The sequence below is a fragment of the Halichoerus grypus genome, chromosome X (genome assembly GCF_964656455.1).
Source record: "Halichoerus grypus chromosome X, mHalGry1.hap1.1, whole genome shotgun sequence".
Taxonomy (NCBI): Eukaryota; Metazoa; Chordata; class Mammalia; order Carnivora; family Phocidae; genus Halichoerus; species Halichoerus grypus.
Genome location: NC_135727.1, coordinates 16,570,789 through 16,592,001, shown reverse-complemented (window position 1 = coordinate 16,592,001; position 21,213 = coordinate 16,570,789). Strand labels below are relative to the sequence as shown.

Genomic DNA, 21,213 nt, shown 5'->3' with positions numbered 1-21,213 from the left:
ATCTGCTTCTGTAGTGCTGCGCAACTGTTGCTCAAATTCACTCTCCCTTTCGAATCATCATCTCTGAAGAGCCTGCGAAAATCCCTTCAAACCACCCGAAGTATCCTAACAGCTTTCAAGTCCCTTAAAGGAGGGTCCTTAACATTTCCCCTTACCCCCTGCCTGGGTTCAAACTTCAACTCCCAGGGTTCGCCCAAGTCCCTCCCCTTGCCCTGTCATCTAATGAATATGCAAATACCACATAATTGGCAGCCAATGGCGTGGGTTCTGGTCACATGGTGCCCATGGTAGGTGAGCGGACAGAAGTTGTGTGTCGGTGAACAGAGACAGCTCTCAGTCTGGGGCGAGCGCTTGAGTGAGCGTGGACGGATGCTTGGGCAGTAGTCCCTGCGGCGGCGGCGGCGGCAGTAGTGGTGGCAGGGGAGGGGAAGGGGGAGGGCCCCGAGGGCTACACACGCTCACACTTTCAAGTTCCCTTGGAGGGAGAGGAGGTGGGGCTGCAGAAAGAGGAGGCCAGGAGCAGTTCCATCCGTCCCGTCCCGTCTGCCCCTTTTCTTCTTGCGCCCTGCACCTTGGCTCTGCGAGAGTTGAGGGTTCGGGTGGTAGTCCGCGGCAGTGAGGGCAAGAGGGTCAGGAGAGTGGGCAGCGGAGCCAGGGGTGCGGGGGAAGATGCCCATCCTGCTGTTCCTCATAGACACGTCCGCCTCTATGAACCAGCGCACTGACTTGGGCACCTCCTATTTGGACATTGCCAAAGGCGCTGTGGAGTTATTCTTGAAGGTAAAGGGAGGGGAGGGGAGAGCTGGGGAGAACTCCCGAGGGATGGGGGTGGTGGTGGATCTAGGTGCTTCTGTAACGTCCGTATCGCCCCCTCCTCCCTCCTTCCCTTCGCGGCCCCCTCCGTCATCCCTCGTCACGCAGCTGCGCGCCCGGGACCCGGCCAGCCGCGGAGACAGGTACATGCTGGTCACCTACGACGAACCCCCGTACTGCATCAAGGTAAAGGGGCCCGCGAGGGCGTGGGCGGGCGGGAAGTGGGAGCCAGGCGCCCGCGGCTGCCGCCCCTGCCCCCGCCCGAGGCGGTGCTGCGGTGCCCGGCGGGGCGCGCGGGCCGGGCGGGGGCGCGCGGAGGGCTTGGCGGAGCGGCGGCGGCGCCCGCGGCCGGGGCCGGGGGACGCGGGAGGGGCGGCCGCGGGGCAAACGGCTGGGTGGGGGGGTGGGGGGGCCGCCGAGCCGGTGGCGGCGCCGACCGCAGCGGCCTCGGAACATGGCGGACATTTTGCTTTTGTATGAGCCAGAGAGGGAGACTGAGGGCGCTGCTGAGATGGAAGGGAGGGAGGGGAGGGAGGGGAGGGAGGGGAGGGGAAGGAGGGCCCGAGACCCGGAGGGAGGCCGCGGGGTGGGCCCGCCCCCTCGGGGTGCACCGGGCGCGGCGGCGGCGGCGGCCGAGAGGCCGGGCGGGCCGAGCGACTCCGCCCAGAGGTGCTGCCGGCCCGGCGCGCGGGCTCCCCGGGCGCCGGCTCCTCCTCCGGCCCTGCCTCCCCCCACTCCCCGCGCCTCCCGCTCTTCCTCCCGCTGCCCTCCCCTTCCTGCTGAGAGCGTGGCAGAGCCAGCCGCCGGCCCTCGGAGAGGAGACGGAGCCCGTGCACGACCGTGGTCTCTACCCCACCCCTCCCGATGGCAGATCTGCCCGCGGAGCGAGCCTCCCCAGCCTCAGACCCGGAGAAACTTCTCATTTCTCCCCCCGGGATCGGTCCGCTCCAGCCCGCTCGCGGGCACCTCCGCTGTTAGTGTTTCATTGCCGACTCCGGCGAAGCCGCGGCGGGCTGGGGCGGGGACGTGCTGATTGGAACTCACACGGGGCCCGAGCTTTTTAGGGACCTGGCCTACCTATTTACATCCTAAATTAGGTTGCTGTTAGCCACGTAGGGATTTGTCCCGGGAGAAGAAAGGAAGGGGGAGGACTCGACTGCGCGCGGCTGCAGTAGCCAAATTCGATGATTTGATCCACGGCACTCTGACCTACAGGCGAAAAGGAGGGAGGATTTAACCTCCGTGGGGGTAGTTAATTTATGTTCCGAATGGTGAGGAGATAAAGAATTTCCTTGCCTGCAGTGGCCCGATAAAGTAGAACGCAGACTATCAAATCAACCTGCATGAGAGTCCTGCTTGCATGTTGAAATTTCAGAAATGTATTATTACCATAATCCTTGACGTCTTTTGCTAGACGCCTTCTTTTTCTCAGAATCATCTTAATAGTGCTGGGGAGCAGCAGTCTGGATGTGTTGTAATCCGTTTTCAGGCGAGGGAGGTGTTTAAAAGAATGGAACCTACCGAAACCGAATGGTTGGCCAGAGAGAGTGTGCCTTCAGAAATAAAACCAAAGGGAGGCTTTAATCTTGTAACTCGGAGCTTGGGTTAGCAGTTCGATTGGTGGGTTCCGCTCCAAACTGTTCTGGATTGGAGGTTTTGTTTTCAGTTTTCGATTTATCTATATTAAAAACTGCAGCGAGTAGACAGCTTTCAAAATGCCATAAGCTTTTAAAAAATGTCAGTTTCCCAAAAGGGTGTGACCATTTTTTTTTCCACATAGAAAAGCAGATGTTTGTACATCCTAAGTCTGAAAGCTTACACCCTTTGAGTACTAATGCAGATAAGAACCCACCATCTGTAGTGTGGCCATTGGAAATTCTCCTTAATTTGAAGTAGTAAAAAGGATAAGCCACAAAGCAGTGTGGCTTTTTTTTTTTTTTCTTGAAAGGATAACTTATTTAACATTTTTGATACAGAAACATTTCATGGCAATATTTACAGAATCTTTGGAAAGGAAAAAGAAAGTCTCCCCCCCTCCCCCTTAACAACCATCATGCATCTTAACCACGTATACATATTACTTTGTGTTCTTGCTTTCCCCACCTATTTTGTCCCATGAATTATTCCGGGTTGCCACATAGTCTTCATACTTAAAATTTTTAGTGGCTGCGTAACTTATCCATGGTATTTTGGAGGCTCCAGATAGTTCTGGGAACAGAGGGGAAAAGTTGGATCTTGTTTTTAGTGGAAACTTCATCTGTTAGCTCATTTTATCCTGCCATGTTATAGATCACATTTTTTCCCCTTAAGGAAAAAAAAAAAAAGCGTCCTTCCAAGTTGAATTTGATCCTTGTTTTCTGCCGTAGGTCAGGTATGGGAAGGCACTTTGGGTAATGCTTTTAATTACCGATCATTAGTTGCCTTCTTATTTAGGCTTGATGCTTTTCCAAGGTTCGCTCAGGGTTTTCATTTTCATCTCACAAGATAACTCCATGTGCTAGAAGATGGCTCATGGTTAATGATCTTAATGATGTTTCTGTCATGTTGCTGTGTGTACCTGAATCACTAATGATACGCATCTTTGGTAGCATTTTCTTTTTCTGAGTCTCCTCAGCCACTCCCTCCTTGCCTTACCCCCAACCCTCCCCTCAGCATGTGGTAACTATTTGTTCTTTGGCTTTTAGGATCTAGGCATTTGGGAAGGCCTGACATTTTAGAACATCTGGTGAATTTTTCTTAAAATTTAGTTGAGTCTTTCATTAGCTGATAGCTGGGAGCCAGAAAGGTCTGTTTTCCGTCACATGGATTATCAAAAAGGTCTTTCTTTGATTGTCAGCGGGCATCTTAGTTCCTACTTGAAACTTCACGCTTTGTTAAGAGCCTGGGTCCCTTCAGCCAAGTGATGTTATATATAGGGCTTATTGGTAGCTTATTTTCTGCAGAATACTGTGTACTGTTATTTCTCAGTTGCTCTACAGTTGGAGGGCCATTGTTTATCTCTTCTCAAAATAACTGCTTATTTCTCAGGTCTTGGTTATATACAGCTCCGAACACTGCAGAGAGAATTTTTTTTTTTTTTTTCTACTAGAAGATTCAGTTCTGTTTGTGGTGTAACAGGCAGGAGTTGTGCATTTGGTTGGGAGGTTTTTTTCTAATAGGCGTGGAACTATTCCCAGTGTATCCACTTACAGGCTCTGACAATAAATCTTGTGAAAAGTTACAGTGACTGGAATTCTTCTCTAATGTATACTGTTGGAGTACATGAATATAGTGTTTCACCTAGGACTTAGTAACTTCTTACTGCATATCCCCTAGGAATGGCTATGTGCTCTTTTAAAATTAGTCATACCTGTTACTTGCAGTCGGCTTGGCAGGGATGGAATGAGGTTTGATTTGGGGACCGTATGAAAAGCATATGGAATGCAAGCATTTTGTGCGACATCTGTTTCACGCATTGCTTTGTAGACAGGTTTGATACGCAGTGTCGCAAGTGTTAACACTACTTTTATAAAATACAGCTTTAGTGTACACAGCTGGGATGAAACCCTGTTTAATATTTTATTTTGTTATTTTTTAAAGATTTTATTTACTTATTTATTTATTAGAGAGAGAAATAGCATGAAAGGGGAGAGGGTCAGAGGGAGAAGCAGACTCCCCGCTGAGTGTGGAGCCCGATGCGGGACTCGATCCCAGGACTCCAGGATCATGACCTGAGCCGAAGGCAGACGCTTAACGACTGAGCCACCCAGGCGCCCCCTGTTTAATATTTTAAATTTCTAGTGTAACCATATAAGACTAATACGGGGTTTTTTTTAAAAAGTGGGGCTTGTTTTGCATACTGGTTCTTAATAGTTTGGCTGAGGTTCTGCTGTCTTGTATGTTTTGTTTTGCTATGAATCATAATTTCCTTTTATTCAGTGAATAGCTGAGGTAAGCTGGTCGCTGCTACTAGTTCTGAGCAAGCTGAAGGCTCCGAGAAGAAAGTGAGCCATGAGACTGGGGGATATAATAAATATTCAACATAGTTTGATGTTTGAAGCTACTTTCTTGAAATGATTTCTTTTTTATTGAAGGAAATGCTTTTTTAACATAAAACTGAGTCACTTTTCTAAAAATAGCTGAAACACATTTATAAATAGTGGGCAGAAGTTGTTGTTTTTTTTGTTTTTTTTTTTTTTTATAAATAGGAAGAGATGTTTCAAAGAAATATCCTAAGTCTGTAATTTGAAAACACAGAGCACTTGAAAAAGTGACATTTTCCCTTGAGTGTTGCTTTTTCACATCGTGTAGCTAGTTTTGTTCACTGGTACCTGCATGCCCGAGTCAACATGTGTCAGCGAAGGCAGCAGTTTGGCTTACAGATTTAGGAAGTAAACTTAATGCTCTTTAAATGATCTGTGTTCCAAACATGTATTGGTATTTTAACTAAGGTATCACTTTTTCCTATGCCCCGGAGTATAGGTGATGGGCCTTATTTGGACAAAAGAGTGACTTAGAGGGGAGCCTTTCACTGTGGCTGGAAGCTAAGGAAGTGCTTTTGGGTGAACTGGTAGCAACAGGGCCTGTGAGAGCACCCTGAGACAAGAAGGTGCACTCGAATCTCAAAATGCCACAAAGGGGGTGCATTGACTTCTATGATGAACTGTGTCTCCCCTGACCTTGCTTCCTTTTCAGCTTTCATTGGCCATTCGGAAGAATGCGATGATAGGCATTTTGAAATAAGAAAAGGGGAGAGGAACCATTCACACAATGAAAAGGCAACCTACTGAATGGGGAGAAAATACTTGCAAATCATGTATCCGGATAAGGCATTAATGTCCAACATCTATAAAGAACTCATCCAACTCAATAGCAAAAAACCAATCATCTGACTTAAAAATGGGCAGAGGAGGGGCACCTGGGTGGCTCAGTCGGTTAAGCGTCTGCTTTTGGCTCAGGCCATGATCCCAGGGTCCCACATTGGGCTCCTCGCTCAGCGGTGGCCTGCTTCTCCCTCTCCCTCTGCCACTCCCCCTGCTTGTGCTCTCTTGCACTCTCTGTCAAATTAATAAATAAAATCCCTAAAAAATGGGGATCTGAATTGACATTTCTTCAAAGAAGACGTCCAGATGGCCAACAGGTACATGAAAAGATGCTCAACATCCTTCAGCATCAGGGAGATGCATATCAAAATGCATATCAAAACCACAATGAGGTATCACCTCACATGTGTTAATTAATGACTATTATCAAAAAGACAAGAGATAACAAGTGTTGGCGGGATGTGGAGAAGAGGGAAACTTGTGTGCTGTGAGTGGGAATGCAAACTGGTACAGCCACTCTGGAAAACAGTATGGAGGTTCCTCAAAGAATTAAAAATAGAAATACCCTCCGACCCACTTCTGGGTATTTATCTGAAGATAATAAAAACAATCACTCAAAAGACACCTGCACCCTCCAGCCCCCTAGGTTTATTGCAGTATTATTTACAATAGCTAAGTATGGAAGGAACATAAGTGTCCATCGATGGATGAGTGGATAGATAGTGATACATATATTATTCAGCCACACAAAAGAAGGAAATCTTGCCATTTGCAAAACATGGATTATGCTCAGTGAAATAAGTCAGGCAGAGAAAGACAAGTACCATGTGATCTCACTTATGTGCGGAAGCCAAAACAAAAACAAAACCCAAGGAAACAGATCAGTAGTTGTCAGAGGCAGGAGTTGGGAGGTGGGCAAAATGGGTGAAGGGGTCAAAAGTTACAGACTTCCAGTTATAAAATAAATAAGTCATGGGGATGTAATGTATGGCATGGTGATTATAGTTAATAATAGTGTATTGCATATTTGAAAGTTGCTAAGAGAGTAAATCTTAAAAGTTCTTATCATAAGAAAAAAAGAAAATAATTTTGTAACTGTGTATGGTGATGGGTGTTAACCAGACTTATTGTGGTGATCATTTTGTAGTATATACAAATACGAAATCAACATGTTGTATTCCTGAAACTAATATAACGATATATCAGTTATACATACATAGGTACGAAGTAAATGCTTACAGACTTTTGTCCAACCTATGAATTAAATATAGTTTACTGGAAAGAATTTTCTTTTCTTTTTTAAAAGATTTAATTAATTTATTTATTTGAGAGAGAGAGTATGCGAGCACATGCTGGGGTGGGAGGGCAGAGGGAGAAGCAGACTCCCCACTGAGCAGGGAGCCCTATAGGGGCTTAATCCCAGGACCCTGAGATCATGACCTGAGCTGAAGGCTGACGCTTAACCGACTTGAGCCACCCAGGCGCCCCTGGAAAGAATTTTCTGAGTGAGGTACTCTGAGTGGTAACACTTTTCCTTTATACAAGGAATTAGAACTTTAGTGAAAGCTTATCCAGAAAACCCTTCATCGCTCAAGTATATGCCACTCTATCTGTACTTTTGTTGGTGGTTTTGTTTTGCAGTGAACAAAATTCCATGTTAAAAAAAAAAGCAAGCAAAGTTTTCGGTAGAAGATTCGGCACGAACTGGCGGATGATGGGGGAGTGCTGACAGAATTGCGGAGGCCAGTCTGTTCCTATCCCAAACCTCTCCTCTGTCCATTCGTTGTCGCTCAGCTGGTCTCCCTACTTCCGCTCTTGCTCCCCACTGATTCCTCCCCCTCCTCGCCACTAAATTGGTCATCCTCAAAATAAAACAAAGTAAAATAAAGTCATCCCCCTACTAAAAGATTTTACTTCAGTGGCTCCCCCAGTACATTTCGGAGTAGAATCCAGGCTCCTCCAAGGGCTCCGTGATCTAGTTTACCTTCCCAGCTGTGCCTTCTCTTGGACCTTAGGCTCCAGCCACAGTGAGAAAGTAGGCTGTCTTCCCCAGACTCACTATGCCTCTTGTTGATCCCTCTGCCTGGGACACACTTGGCCTGACATTCTATATGTCTTCAGTCCATATTCTCCAAAGTCATCCTGCCCCTCTGCTCCACCTCTACTCCAAAGGGCATAACAACTCCCACTGTGATCCTGCAACACTGTCCGGACCTCAACTCCAGCAGTCAGCACGTCATACGGTGATTCTCAGTGCTCACGTGAGCTTTTTAAGGCCCCATATTTGAACTTCTCTCTACTTGTGCCCCGGGCACCTCAGGGAGTGCCTGGATTTTAGCAGGTACTCAATGAATGGGGGAAAAAGATCTCAAGCAGTATGAAATGTGACGGCTACCCAGTCCTGCTCCGGTTTCTGCTACTCTTCCTTCAGAGGGTGATCGCTATTAACGGATTGACGTGTTTAATGTTGATGACAGCTAGCGTTTTCGCTTAGGTTCAGGTTTATAATTTGGGAGAATTGTGTCTTTGACAAGACCAATGTATGTGCATCCCCTTTCTTTTGTTGGTTGAAGTATAACTTATCTACTGAGATTCATCCATCTTAACGACCTGACTCCGTTTTACAAACCTTTCTACGTTCGTGTAACCACCGCCCCAGGGCCAGCTACAGAACATTTCTGTCACCGCAGAAAATGCTTCTCGCTTCTTCCTGCAATCCCTTCCTCCCCTGCAGGTAACTGTTGGTCTGGCTTTTATCACCACGGTGGTGATAGGATCAAAATGGTGTTTACAGAAGAGAAATCTGACAGTGGATCACCACCACAACCGTCTAGGGCCCTACGATCTAGGCCTGAAAGACCTGGCCCAAGGGGAGACCAGAAGGGTAAAAGTCATGGTCCTAGTCATCAAGGGTCATGAGAATGGTCCTTGGAAAAAAGGTGACTGGAGAATGTGGCTGAAGGTATGGGATGTGCCAAGAGCAGTGGACCCTTAACCAACAGATTGGAGGTGAGGGAAGGGGGTGGGCAAGATACAAACAGAATTCAGGTTCTCCAGTCAGGATTGTAACTAGCTGTGACTGGATCACAAAAGGGCTTTGAAACCTCCAAGCCAGAGTGTGTACATTTTTCCGGGGATGAAGAGCTAGGAGACGGAATTGAAGAGAAATGGGGCTAGACTTGTCTGTGCGCTTGTTCGGTGATTATTCCCACTAGTGGAGAATGAGGTGGGCTGGGGAGAGGGACAAAGGAAAGGTGGGAGGGGACCCAGAAGATGTGGTTGAAATTGCCTAGTTTTGCATTAGTGCTGACCACCTGAGAGCTCTTGGCCTTGAGGCTGGGCTTGGGGTGGGAGGGATGGCAGAAAGGCAGGGCACATGGGAGGAAAGGGCAACTCCTGTCCTCCGCAGGTTGCCTGTGCTTCAGGAAGATAATTAGAACTGCTTCTGAGACAGGGCTCTCAGTTTCACAGAGCGGTCAAACATGGCGTCCAGTTCCCTTTTGCCAAGAGCATAAATGAGAGATCCAGGCGGTCCCTTTGTGTGTGTATTGGGAGGTGGGAACACACTATCTCCTGGATACAATGTTCTAAATGGTGATTAGGTTCCCAGACCTTCCTCCCCAGGAAAGCCTTTTTAACCCTTAATGTCGCTTAGCCCAGAACTATTGTGTTTGTCATTGTTTCTATGGGGAAATGGATTTGGGTTTCCAGGGTGATTTGTTAAAAACACATCCGTCCCCTCTTCCTCACAACTCCTGGTGACTAGTGAGTGGTCCCAGGGAGGGGTAGGGACACTCTAAGGGCTCCAGTAAGGAGGGTGAAGGGCTGAGGTGGCAGTGAGGGTAGGCATAGCTCTTCAAATACACCATTCATGTTTTATTTTTTAAAATCTTTTTAATTCATTTATTATACACACACACACACATATATGTATTTTAGAGAGGGAGAAAGAGAGAGGGAGGGGAGGAACAGAGGGAGAGGGAGAGAGAGAATCTTAAGCAGTCTTCATGCCCAGCAGGGGCTCGATCTCATGACCCTGAGATCCTGATCTGAGCCCAAATCGAGAGTTGTACGCTTAACCGACTGAGCCACCCAGGCGCCCCTCCATTCATGTTTTAGATCGGCCATATTTACACCATTCAGTGCAGCACCTACTGGGCACATTTGGTGATCAAGCGCTTGAAAGGCGGCTAGTCTGAATCAAGATGTGCTGTAGGTGTAAATTAAACACTTGATTTTGAAGACTCAGTACAAAAATATATAAAGTATCTCAACAATTTTTGGGTTGATTACAAGTTTAAGCAATCATACTCTTCGTATATTGGGTTAAGTAAAATATACTATCACTTTCACCTATTTCTATTTTTTAGAATGTGGCTACTTAAAAATATAAAATGACATATGTGGCTTGCACTATATTTCTGTTAGACAGCAGTGTTAATTTATATTCTTTCTTAAGATATTTATGACGTTCATGTCCTAGAAACTATTTGCTAAGGAGGCTCTTTTCCCTTGAAGTTCTGTTTAAAATTAACAGCATAATGGACTCATTTGTGCATGAAAGGTTATCATACAGTTCAGAGTTGATGGGTTGATAACCCTCGGCCCTGGGGCAAAATATGAAAGCATCCCATTCTTGTTTGAATTGAAAGCCAGTTGGGTCGCTTAGACTTTTGGATGCAGTTGGTGATCCAACTGGTTGGGTTAGAAGTGTTTTCCTAGGCTAAGTACAATAGAATATATGTGTGAACTCCTAATGTAACTCCAGGAATGCAGAATTCTGTTTGTAATATGTGCTCGCCAGTGGCCCTAAGTGTTGCATGCTTTTAGTGTTATTAGAAATATGGGACATAGCCCTGATTCGATTTACAGAGCTTCTTGGCCCAAGAATCCTTAGGAACAGCATTCATCAAGAAAAGTAGGATAAAGGATAAATTCTCTAGCTTGGCATAGTATAAAACCTAAGAAACAAAGGGGGGTTTGTATCCCTGCTCTTATTGAAGGCATTCTCGATGTTTCCTAGCCAGAGTCCTTGTCTTATATCATGGGGTGTCATCAGTAGCATTAAAAGGAGGGGGGGAGGTCCAGGTCCACATGATAGGAGAGCTCCCGTGATTATTCCTCTCTCTAACCTTGGTCCCCCTAATGGGGGTTACAGAAGTGAAGTGACTACGTTATCTTGTTGCTACTGTAATGATTCCCACTTAAGGAAGAAATAGCAATGTGCAATCCTGAGTGTGGACGAAAGTGCAGATGTACTGCTGAAGGGCACGTATTTTATAGACGTAGTTTTGGGACCTCCTAAAACCCACTGTGTTGTCATCGAAAGTGTTATCTGGCTTTTACAGATATGATTGGCCTTATAACTACTTTCTTATAATTGTGAACAATAATACAGTGGCTTTCTAATAATAGCAGCTGACATTTATTGAGTAATGCCTATGTACAGGGCAATTTGCCAGTGAATATAAAGCACTTATTTCATTTATCTTCCCGACCAGGCTAACTCAGAGAAACCGGGGCCCAGAGGTTACTTATAACACAGCCGAATAGTAACCCGGGTCTGTCTCTACTCCAGAGCCTTCGCTAAATGAGCCACTTCACTTTTCCTATCAGTCATGGGAGAGCATTCCTTTTAATAACTTCTCACTGGTATTTTCCCATTCTGATACGCGTCCTGGAGCCATGTTTTTTAGACAGAATCATCATGCTCTTATTTATAGTTGTTCTTGATATAGCAGTGCTTGGTATTAGAGCAAAGCACTCAGTGAATGAAAGTTATGACTGCCAGGGTTACTAGTTTTATTTTATTTTTTTTCCTGACTACTTCTAGGTGAATATCACGGTGCAGTCGTTTGTGAAATGGTTTGGCGTTTGATGTCCCCTGGTTCGGCCCCTACCAGGACGGCGTGTGGAGGTGGTAGAGATTGAGATAGTAGAGATTGAGATAGTAGAGATTGAGATAGTAGAGATTGAGATAGTAGAGATTGAGATAGTAGAGATTGAGATAGTAGAGATTGAGATAGTAGAGATTGAGATAGTAGAGATTGAGATAGTAGAGATTGAGATAGTAGAGATTGAGATAGTAGAGATTGAGATAGTAGAGATTGAGATAGTAGAGATTGAGATAGTAGAGATTGAGATAGTAGAGATTGAGATAGTAGAGATTGAGATAGTAGAGATTGAGATAGTAGCTGTATGTTGGGGGTGGAGCTTGAGGGCCGGTCCTCCGGTCCTCCGGGGCTGAGTCCGCCCTATAGGAAGAGTGGGAGGCTTGAAAAAGCAACAGGGCAGTCTCTGCCTAGCTAGTGGCTTCCAGAATCTGATCTGCCACTTTCACTTTATGAATCTCCTCATACATGTTTTTCTCCTAAGGAAAAGAAAGATGTTCAAGATACACCACAGTAACCATTTCGTTTCTTCTAATCCATAACCTGTGGGGAGGCAGAGTGGTTTTGTAAAAGGCTGGAAGGTGCCAGAAGCACCTTTGCAGTGTTTTATGCATTGGCCTGTGCCTTAGCTAATGCTACCTTCTTGATTCCCTCCACATCACCCAGCCTCCCCAGGCCTCTGACCCATGCCATAACCAGGTCACTTGTATTTCTTCCTGCTTAGTTAGGTTGGGAGAGGTGGACTTCAGAGAAGGAATGGAGATGCACCCCCCCGCCCCCGCCGCCCCCAGCCACTGGGGTCTTAACCGGAGAAAAGGCGTATGAAGACTTTCATGCTGATGTGCCTGATGTCGGGAGGAAAAGTGGAGTGCCATTTCTTTTCTTTTTTTTTTTTTAAGATTTTATTTATTTATTTGAGAGAGAGAATGGGAGAGACAGAGAGCATGAGAGGGGGGAGGGTCAGAGGGAGAAACAGACTCCCTGCTGAGCAGGGAGCCCGATGCGGGACTCGATCCCGGGACTCCAGGATCATGACCTGAGCCGAAGGCAGTCGCTTAACCAGCTGAGCCACCCAAGCGCCTTGGAGTGCCATTTCTTAAACCATGTTTGCCTGATTATACTCGTCATTAATGGCATTTGCTCTCTCATTATCTGTATCCTGACCTGTAGGTTGAACAGTTCAGTAAACTTAGTACCAAGAGCCAGACTCTGGACTTGAATGCTAATGAACAAAAGACCGAAAGCATTTGTGTTTGTGCAAGTAAGGAACAGTACTAGTGAGAAAAGTAAATATGATTTCTCAAGGTCTTAGGATTCACTATATAGCTGCTTGGGCCAATTTACTCATGTTTATTCTCTTTGCTCTTGACTACGTTTGGAACTGTTAATACTCCTTCCTTCCAGAAACTGACTGCCCCCTCTATATTCTTTCCCTGTCTTCCAAATCCACTCTCTTGGTCAATGTATCTGACCTCATTCATGGTTTCTAATATTTCTTCCACACGGATGCCTCTCCATCTTCAGCTTCTTACCTAGCTGACTACAGGACATCTCCACTTGGCTGTCTCTCCTGCCCTTAGCTCATGGTAGGCACATCAGGAAGACCCTGTGGCCCTGAACCTATCCCTTCTTCCATATTCCCCAGCTTTTAGTCACCCAGGGTTGAAAGCCAGGCATTATTCAGCTTTGACCCTGTCCTTCCATTTCTTCTAAGACCTGTCCATCATCCCTTTGAAATATCTCTTACATATGTTCCTTCAACTCAATTTCCGGCTGCCATCACTTGAGGCCGGGTCCTGACCTTTTGAGCTTTGACCACTATAACAGCCTTCGACTTGGTCTCCCCAGTGCCTCCCAAATTCCTACGCTTCCCACACTGACCGCTAACTTTCTAAAAAAGCTGGTTTCATCATATTCACTTCCTTCCCCCGCCCAGGCCTTCAAAGATTCCCCGGGGCCTATGGGTGCCATCCTGGGCCCTCTGGGATCTGCTCCATGCGTGTGTATAAAACGTATTCCCCATCATTTCCCCACAGGAGCCCCGTGCTTCAGCCAGACCTGTCTCTTCCACCCCCTGAGTTGGGTCTCCCCATTCCTAATGCCAGCCCTTAGAGCATCAGTTAACCAAAGGAAGGGGAGATGCAGAGCCCAGATAGCTGGAGGTTGGTGGGGGGGAGGAGAGAAAGTGAACTGGCAGCATTCCAATAAGGGTGTGACTTGAGGGGGAGGATGTGACAGAAGGTGCTTTATTATAATGATGAGAAGTTGCAAAAGGAAGAGGGAGGAGGGTGGAATATGACCTTTGGAGGTTGCTTAGCCTGAACTAGACCAAGATGTGATTTAAATCGGCCTGCAGTTGCCTGAGGGCACGGCTGTGTCCTCAGGAGCCCCGTTTCTCTTTGCATTTGTCTGTGCCCAAGGGAGCCTGCGTAACTAGACAGGAGACAACAGGATTCTGGGGGAGACTATCTAGGCTTTAATACAGCCACGGCATTGGAAAGTGGGGGTCCCTCCTGGTGTATTTCTTGTAGGAGAAAGCTGAAGATGGGCAGGTCAAAGCTCTCTCCATTTTTCTTAAAAGCTCACACGTCTGTGTCGACACGGTGATCTCCACCTCATAGTGACGCTTCTGAGCTATGTGTTAGAAGTCTGGTTAAGTCTAGGTCCTTTGACAAAAATCAGTTTCTAGAAAGTGGTCACGGTACATCCTGCCTAGTAGGTCACCCCACCTACTGTCATGTACCTGTGGCGAGGGGTGTCACTTTAGCACGTAGCCACAGTCTGCCGCTGATTAGATAGATACATGACCCTGGGCAAGTCACTTTCCTTTTATAGGGTCGATTTTCTTATCTGTAAAATGAAGGGGTTAGACTAGATTGTTTCCACTGTTCTTTCCGGAAAAAGTATGGGACAGACCGTATAACTGAAAGGCACGCAGGGGAATAATTGAGGCATGGAATTCAAAATTGCCTTAAATTTTAGAAAAATGGGGGTGCCTGGGTGGCTCAGTCGGTTAAGTGTCTGCCTTCGGCTCAGGTCATGATCCTGGGGTCCTGGGATTGAGCCCCACATCAGGCTCCCTGCTCAGCGGGAAGCCTGCTTCTCCCTCTCCCTCTCCCCCTGCTTGTGTTCCCTCTCTCGCTGTGTCTCTCTCTGTCAAATAAATAAAATCTTAAAAAAAAATCTATTAAAAAAAAAGTCTAGGGGGGCCTGGGTGACTCTTGGTTTTGGCTCAGGTTGTGATCTCAAAGTCCAGGCTCTGTGCTCAGCAGGGAGTCTGCTTCTCCCTCTCCCTCTGCTCCCCCCGCGCCCCCCCTCCCCGTTCGTGCGCTGTCTCTCTCTCTCAAATAAATAAATAAACAAATAATCTTTTAAAAAATTAGTCTGGAGGAAAGAGATGCTATTTAATCTTTGGAAAGTCATGAGCGGCCATTCTACGGTCTCCTCTGTTCAAGTCTTTCTGCAGTGTTTTGGTGGCTTAGTCTCACTTCTGTCCTTGTGTTTTTCCAAGGCCACCTTTGTTAATTTTTATTTTGTGTATGTGTTCATAAAAATGTCTCCTATCAGAACCCAAAGTCTCAACAGTTGAACACGTGATCTGCACAGTGGCTTTTTTTTTTTCTGATAATAGGTCAATAGCTACAGTTGAAATGGTCTGAGAGTGAGAGAGGTTGCATTTAACACTATATCTGATGGAGTTTGGCAAATTCTTTGCTACTCTTAAGTATTTTTCCTTTAGTAACAGTACAACTGATTCTCAGAGAAAAGTTTCCGAAGTTCGGTTTCTATGTGTTAGCATCCTCTGGTGAAGATCAAATTTCTTTTGATCTTACCATGCTTTCAAGTGAGAGGTGTGCTACTTCATAATTTCATCCCGATTCTCTGGGGTAAGAATTGAAAACTCATAAATGCATTTTGCAGAATTTTATTTATTTTATTTTATTTTTTTAAAGATTTTATTTATTTGACAGAGAGAGACACAGCGAAGGAGGGAACACAAGCAGAGGGAGTGGGAGAGGGAGAAGCAGGCCTCTCGCCGAACAGGAGTCCAACGTGGGGCTCGATCCCAGAACCCCGGGATCATGACCTGAGCCGAAGGCAGACGCTTAACGACTGAGCCACCCAGGCGCCCCCATTTTGCAGATATTTTAGACTAATCTTTAGGATAACAATCCTATCCACTAAAAAATCCTATCCACTAAAAAAAAAAAATCCTAAAATCCTACCCACTAAAAAACAAAACAAAACAAAACAAAAAAACCTCATACTAGGTATTCTAAAGAGACCGGTGACACAAAATCGTGAATTTTGTGTCAGTAGAATCAAACTGAATCATTTCTTTCCCCCGTTTACTCAAAAAATAAGTGCTCATGGTGGCACCTGGGTGGCTCAGTGGGTTAAATGTCTGACTTTGGCTCAGGTCATGATCTCGGGGTCCTGGGATCAAGCCCCACGTTGGGCTCTGTGCTCAGTGGGGAGTCTGCTTGAGGATTCTCTCTCTCCCTCTCCCTCTGCCCCTCCCCCTGCTCGAGCTCTCTCTCTCTCAAAGAAATACATAAAATCTTTTTTAAAAAATAGACACTCAGGAGGGCCTTTAGCCATCTGCTGGAAAAACAGTCTTGCAGGCTGCACACTGTCAGATACATTTTTACTAGTTCTTAAGAAATTGTAACTTTTTTACCAAGTAGAGGACTCAAGTAAGCCAGAATTCTTGTGTGTGGTCTTGACTGGTAGTATTTCCTGAAGCACGTGGGTGGAAATTAATTGGTGGACTGAAACACAGAATGGTAGCATTCAGAGTTCTCAGGGAGAGAACCGATTTAATCAAATAAATGCACTTCGAGCATTTTAGCAAGTTCAGGACACTAAGTGCCCCTGGGGAAGTGACTTTGACAACAAGGAATCCAAGATAACCGGATATTCTTAAAACCAGTAATTTTATAAGAAAAAGCTGTATTAGTAACACAGAATGATAGACCACCTCTTTTGAACCTGAAAGTGTATCAGTACCTCGAGTCCCCCAAAAGTGAAATCAGTCCAAATCGCTAGAGTTTTGAGGGGGAAAAAAATGTCAGGGTCAGAAAATAGAATACCAGAAGAGAGTTTTAAAGGAGATACAAGAGGCAAGACAGTTCCATTCTTTTAATGATATGTCTTCCTAATGTGTAGTTCACCATTTTAACAAGCTCCTTTCTAAGTGTGCGGCCTGTAAATACAATTTCAAAAGAAGTTTGAATGTTTTAAGGTGATTCAGCTATCACAGTGGTCTGTTTACATAGGAGGGCAAGAAAACCTTGTCTTATATCTCTCAGAATTAGAGTCTGTTTTTGTTGTGAGAAGAAAACTCCAGAAGTTTTAAAGTTTTAATTCGCACAGATATTCCATATAAGGCTAAGGGCAAAGACCAAGGGAAAAGTCATCCGTCTCCTCGGGAGACAGAGTTGATTGGAAAAGCAGGGCTTCCTACTCTTCACGTCATTCTGTCTCGCTGGTCAGTTTACCAACGCAAGGACGGTACGCGGTGACAAAGTTGATAGAACGTCAGATGGGAGAAGAAAGTAAGTTGCTCGAAAAATGCGATGGAAATTGATTTAGTCTGATCGTCTGAGTTGCTGCAGAACCAGTTTGCCCCCAGCTTGCGGAGAGCAGATGGAAAAAAAAGGAAAATAGTTTATCTTTCAACAGGAGAAATGGTGGCCCTGCTAAATTTAAACTCCTTGGCTTTAACTTGCGACATCTGGGAAAATAGTCAAATCCGTTAATCATCTGGTTTGTAACCACCTCGAAGAAGAGCCCGCGGTCCAGGATAGCCCTCTATCTGGGATTATGAAGGGCAAATATTACCAGGCTGATTTCATTTCCTTTAATAAAAGATTTAAAAAAAAAAAAAAAAAAAGAAAGTCTTGTCAAGGAGAAGGAAGCAGTGTGTGTTGTCTCTCCCTGAATCCCAGGGAGGCCTTTTTATTCATCACGAAGGGCTTACTAACGAGCTCTGAAGACTTGGGCTGAGCGGAACTATTATTTTTCAGGGGAGTGTCCAGATAGGCTTGTGACAAGCTCTATTTTTGCTCTTTGAGAAGATTCTCTGCGATTCCCTTTCAGTAGCTATCACCCTAGAGAACTGGAATTATTCATTTATTTCTTGATTTATAAGTATTCCATTTACATAGTTTTTAAGGGGGCACTTCTCTTGTGGAAGGTGAGCTGTAGCTGCCCTAAGTCTGTTTTTCGGTTACGTTAGAGGGGGAGATTCACAGCCTGTTCATTAAGTTTGCACGTGAGACTAAGCCTAACAAGGTCATTTATATTTTGGAAAAGGATTACAAGTGCCCTTTAGAGATGGAGCAGGGCTTTTCCCAAAGGGCTCTAGCGCCACTCCCACATCCCCTTCAAGGACAGTTGATCTGCTTTTATCTCTGTGACTTGTTTACACTTCCTGGCACGATTTCGACGGAGGAAAGGGTTCTCCCATTTTAAAAAAGAAAAATAAATAAAAATCAATGAATCGGAGAAATGGTCTGGCCAAAATGGGATGAAGCTCAGGAAGGAGAAGTGTTAGGATGGTGAGATTTGGGGGGAGCCACTAAATAGCACCCCCTCCTTTCCCTCCTCCATTGAAACCAGTGACGAAATAAGACACAGGAGTCCAAGTAATGGCTGTCTTCCTGACAAAGGCTAGACTGGAGGACACAGCCTAGGTGCGTGTTCCCCAAAAGCTCCCAAATTGTTCACACGTTGCTAGACCTCCCCTATAGAGCCTACCCCTTAAGCAACATATGTCAGAACATACCAGAAAATTAGAAAGAGTTTCAGCAACAGGCCTACAGGGAGCATGCCAGTTTCCTGTTGCCACACCCAGCAGTCAGATAAGAAGATGGAAGTAAGGCCGCAGAGGAGAGTGGAAAGTATTTCTTTTAGGCTTCGCCCTTCCAGGGAAAGGAGTGCAGCTTCTCTCCTTTCCGTGGTGATCCGAGGGGGCACTGACAGACTGAAAGGCCCATACTTTTTCTGTTGGTATTCAAAGACGTGTTCAGTTGACTCTACAAATTTCAACCAGGCCTGAATTAACATGTTTATTAAGATGTGAGGTGTTTTCTTTCTGTAAGTCAGATTTATATAACGGTATGGAATTAGAAGATAGGAAATCTCGAAGGGACCTTAGCGGTGGTTTTTCAGCCTTTTCATTGCTTAGATGAGGCAACAGCCCTAGTAAGGGGTAACCGACTTCCTCTGGACCAGTTGCTTCGCTAGTTAGTTACGGCCAGGATAGACCAGGGTCTTCCAAGTCCTAGGTCACTGCCCTCCACACCCAACTGGTCTGCATTTAGACATCAGGGAAAGTAGGCTTCAGTGAAAAGAGATTTGGAAGTTTCAATAAATGCATGAACTTTTAAGCTTTTAATGCATGAACTTTTAAGCTTTTAATGCATGAACTTTTAAGGCCTGTCTATGAGGTGAATATGTGGAATAGGTAGAAGGTTCTCTAGTACAGTGGTTTAAATTGGCGGGCTCTAAACTTAGGCTACCTGGGTTCAAATCCTGGCTGTGTCATTTACTAGTTGTTCGACCTGGACGAGTTTCTATTTCCATTACTATAAAATGGAAATAAGAGCAGCACCTACTTGATGGGGCGGTGGCGGTGCCCGGATGAGGAGGATACTGTGTTTAGTGTAAGTGGGGTCCTGACACGTCGGCCCAGACACGCATTACCTCTCATTATTATTCAGCACCATCATCATCGTCGTCACCATCATCATTTGACTTCTGGGAGACTTTTTAAAACTTGACCTGGGAAGACCGTAAACTCTTAATTTAGGATTTCACTCATGCCAGGTTAATCCTTTGTCCCAATCCTCTGTTCCTTCGGTGTCCCGGGCTAGAAGTTTTGTCATCATCTTTTGCTCTGTCTCCTGTAGGCCCATGCATGGTGTGTCTGTCACCAGGTCCTATCTTGTTGGTTTGAAGTATTGCTCAGTTAACCCCTTCCTCTTCTTTCCCATCCTAATTCGGGCCCTGATTCCCCCAGGCCTGGATTACTAATTCAAGCCTCCTAGTTTCTTTTTCCTGACCACAGCTTCTCCTACTTAAGTCTTACTTCTTCCTGGTTTAGGAAAACAAAAGAGGGATGGTAATACCATGCCTGTTTTATAGGGTTGTCCTACACAAATGTGAAATGGGAAAGTGCTTAGTAAGCTGCAAAGCTCCATAAGAATGTGTGGAACTCATCATCATGAGTCAAGATTTTACAGACATGAGAGTAGGGTACCTTTGGAGTAAGTTGAAAGAAAAGACTGTATTAAGAAGGTAAATGGGGCGGGGGGGGCGTCTGGCTGGCTCAGTCGGGGGAGCGTGTGACTCTTGATCTCGGGGTTGTGCGTTCGAGCCCGACGTTGGATGTAGAGATGACTTAGGAATAAAATCTTTTAAAAAAAGAAGGTAAATGGGCTGTCCTGAATTCATTTATTAAAAAAAGTCAACTCCGAGCAATGAAGAGTATAGTGAGAATGAGAATGAAGAATATAAACATCTACTTTCTGCCACTAGCTCTTTATAATTATCTTTTGGGAAGAAATTTGTCTCATGAATAAGGTTCTCTAAATATTGAGATTAATCCATAGGCTTTTCCCTCCTCAGCATTGTGAGGAATGCATTTAGGGACATTCGGTTTTCTCTTGAAGGAGCTAGACTGCTCCGAAGACATTTATTGCTTTGGGGTAGCACATGTGGCCCCCACACTTTGTAGTACCGAGGTGGGAGTAGCATCCAAATTTCTTGTACTGTTCCACTCACCGCAAAGAATTGGAATTGACCTAAAAACAATGCCAGTGATTCAGGTGCAGAAACGATTTGTAAAATGCTTTCAATTCATGGTATAAGGGGAAACTCAAAGGGCAATTATTCTGACAGATTGATTAGTAAGATGATGAACAATCAGGACACATTATTTTAAATATGGATGAGTTACAGGGTGCTTGCTTACGTGGTACTCATGTCTTATCTCAGCCCTTCCCCAAATCAAGTAGTCAGCTAATTTTTCTTTGCTCATGCCCTGAACTACTTTGTGACTCCCGGGAGTTCAGTGCTCGCTGTAGTGAAGTAACTCCGAAAAAGAAGTCAACTTTATAAAGTGGCTTGTGGGTGAACGACGGGCCATTCTCAGATTTGCCCAGGCCACAAAGCTCAACTTAATGGACGACCTTTCTCCCTCACCCAGCCCTTCTAATTAGCTCCTAAGAACTTCTGACTCCGCCTCTGAAACACTTTGTTCATCGGCAGCCTCCTCTCCCTCCCCGCCGCTGTTGCTCAGGCTTTCATCACTCTTCCCATAAGCTATTGCAACAGTTTCCAAACCAGTTTCCCTGCCTCGAGCTTCAGCCTCCCCACCAGCCCCCAATTTATTCTCCAGCCCCCCAGCGGAACGATCTTGCTAAAATCCAGATCTGATCGTGCCCCTCCCCTAATTAAAAACCTCAAGTCATTCCCAGAGCCAACAGATAAAATCCAAACTACAGAGCACAACGTACAAAGCACCGTACAGTGAGGGCCCCACTTACCGGCCTCGCCTCCCGCCATGTACCCAGAGCAATGATAATCAAATTACTTGCGGTTCCCCACGAAGCCCTAGCCTTCTATGGACGCTCGTTCTCTTTCTTGGCGCGCCCCTCCACTCCCACCATCAGGGCGGGTTGCCCCATGCTCTTCCGCAG

At 45.7% G+C, this 21,213-nt stretch overlaps 1 protein-coding gene across 14 annotated transcripts in view; it reads left to right on the top strand.

Moving 5' to 3' along the window:
- The first annotated feature begins 301 nt into the window (after positions 1-301).
- LOC118554931 (integrator complex subunit 6-like) overlaps positions 302-21,213 on the top strand; it is a 53,225-nt gene continuing 32,313 nt past the window's right edge. For 3 of the 14 annotated variants that reach the window (XM_078064830.1, XM_078064827.1, XM_078064828.1), the window contains exons 1-2: positions 427-780; positions 922-999. In XM_078064830.1, the coding sequence (XP_077920956.1) occupies positions 670-780; positions 922-999 (189 nt within the window). In that variant the 5' untranslated portion in view covers positions 427-669. Of the gene's footprint in view, positions 356-416; positions 781-921; positions 1,000-1,554; positions 1,787-21,213 lie in introns of those variants that run through there. The other 11 variants (XR_013444707.1, XR_013444708.1, XM_078064836.1 and 8 more) reach the window with 7 other exon arrangements.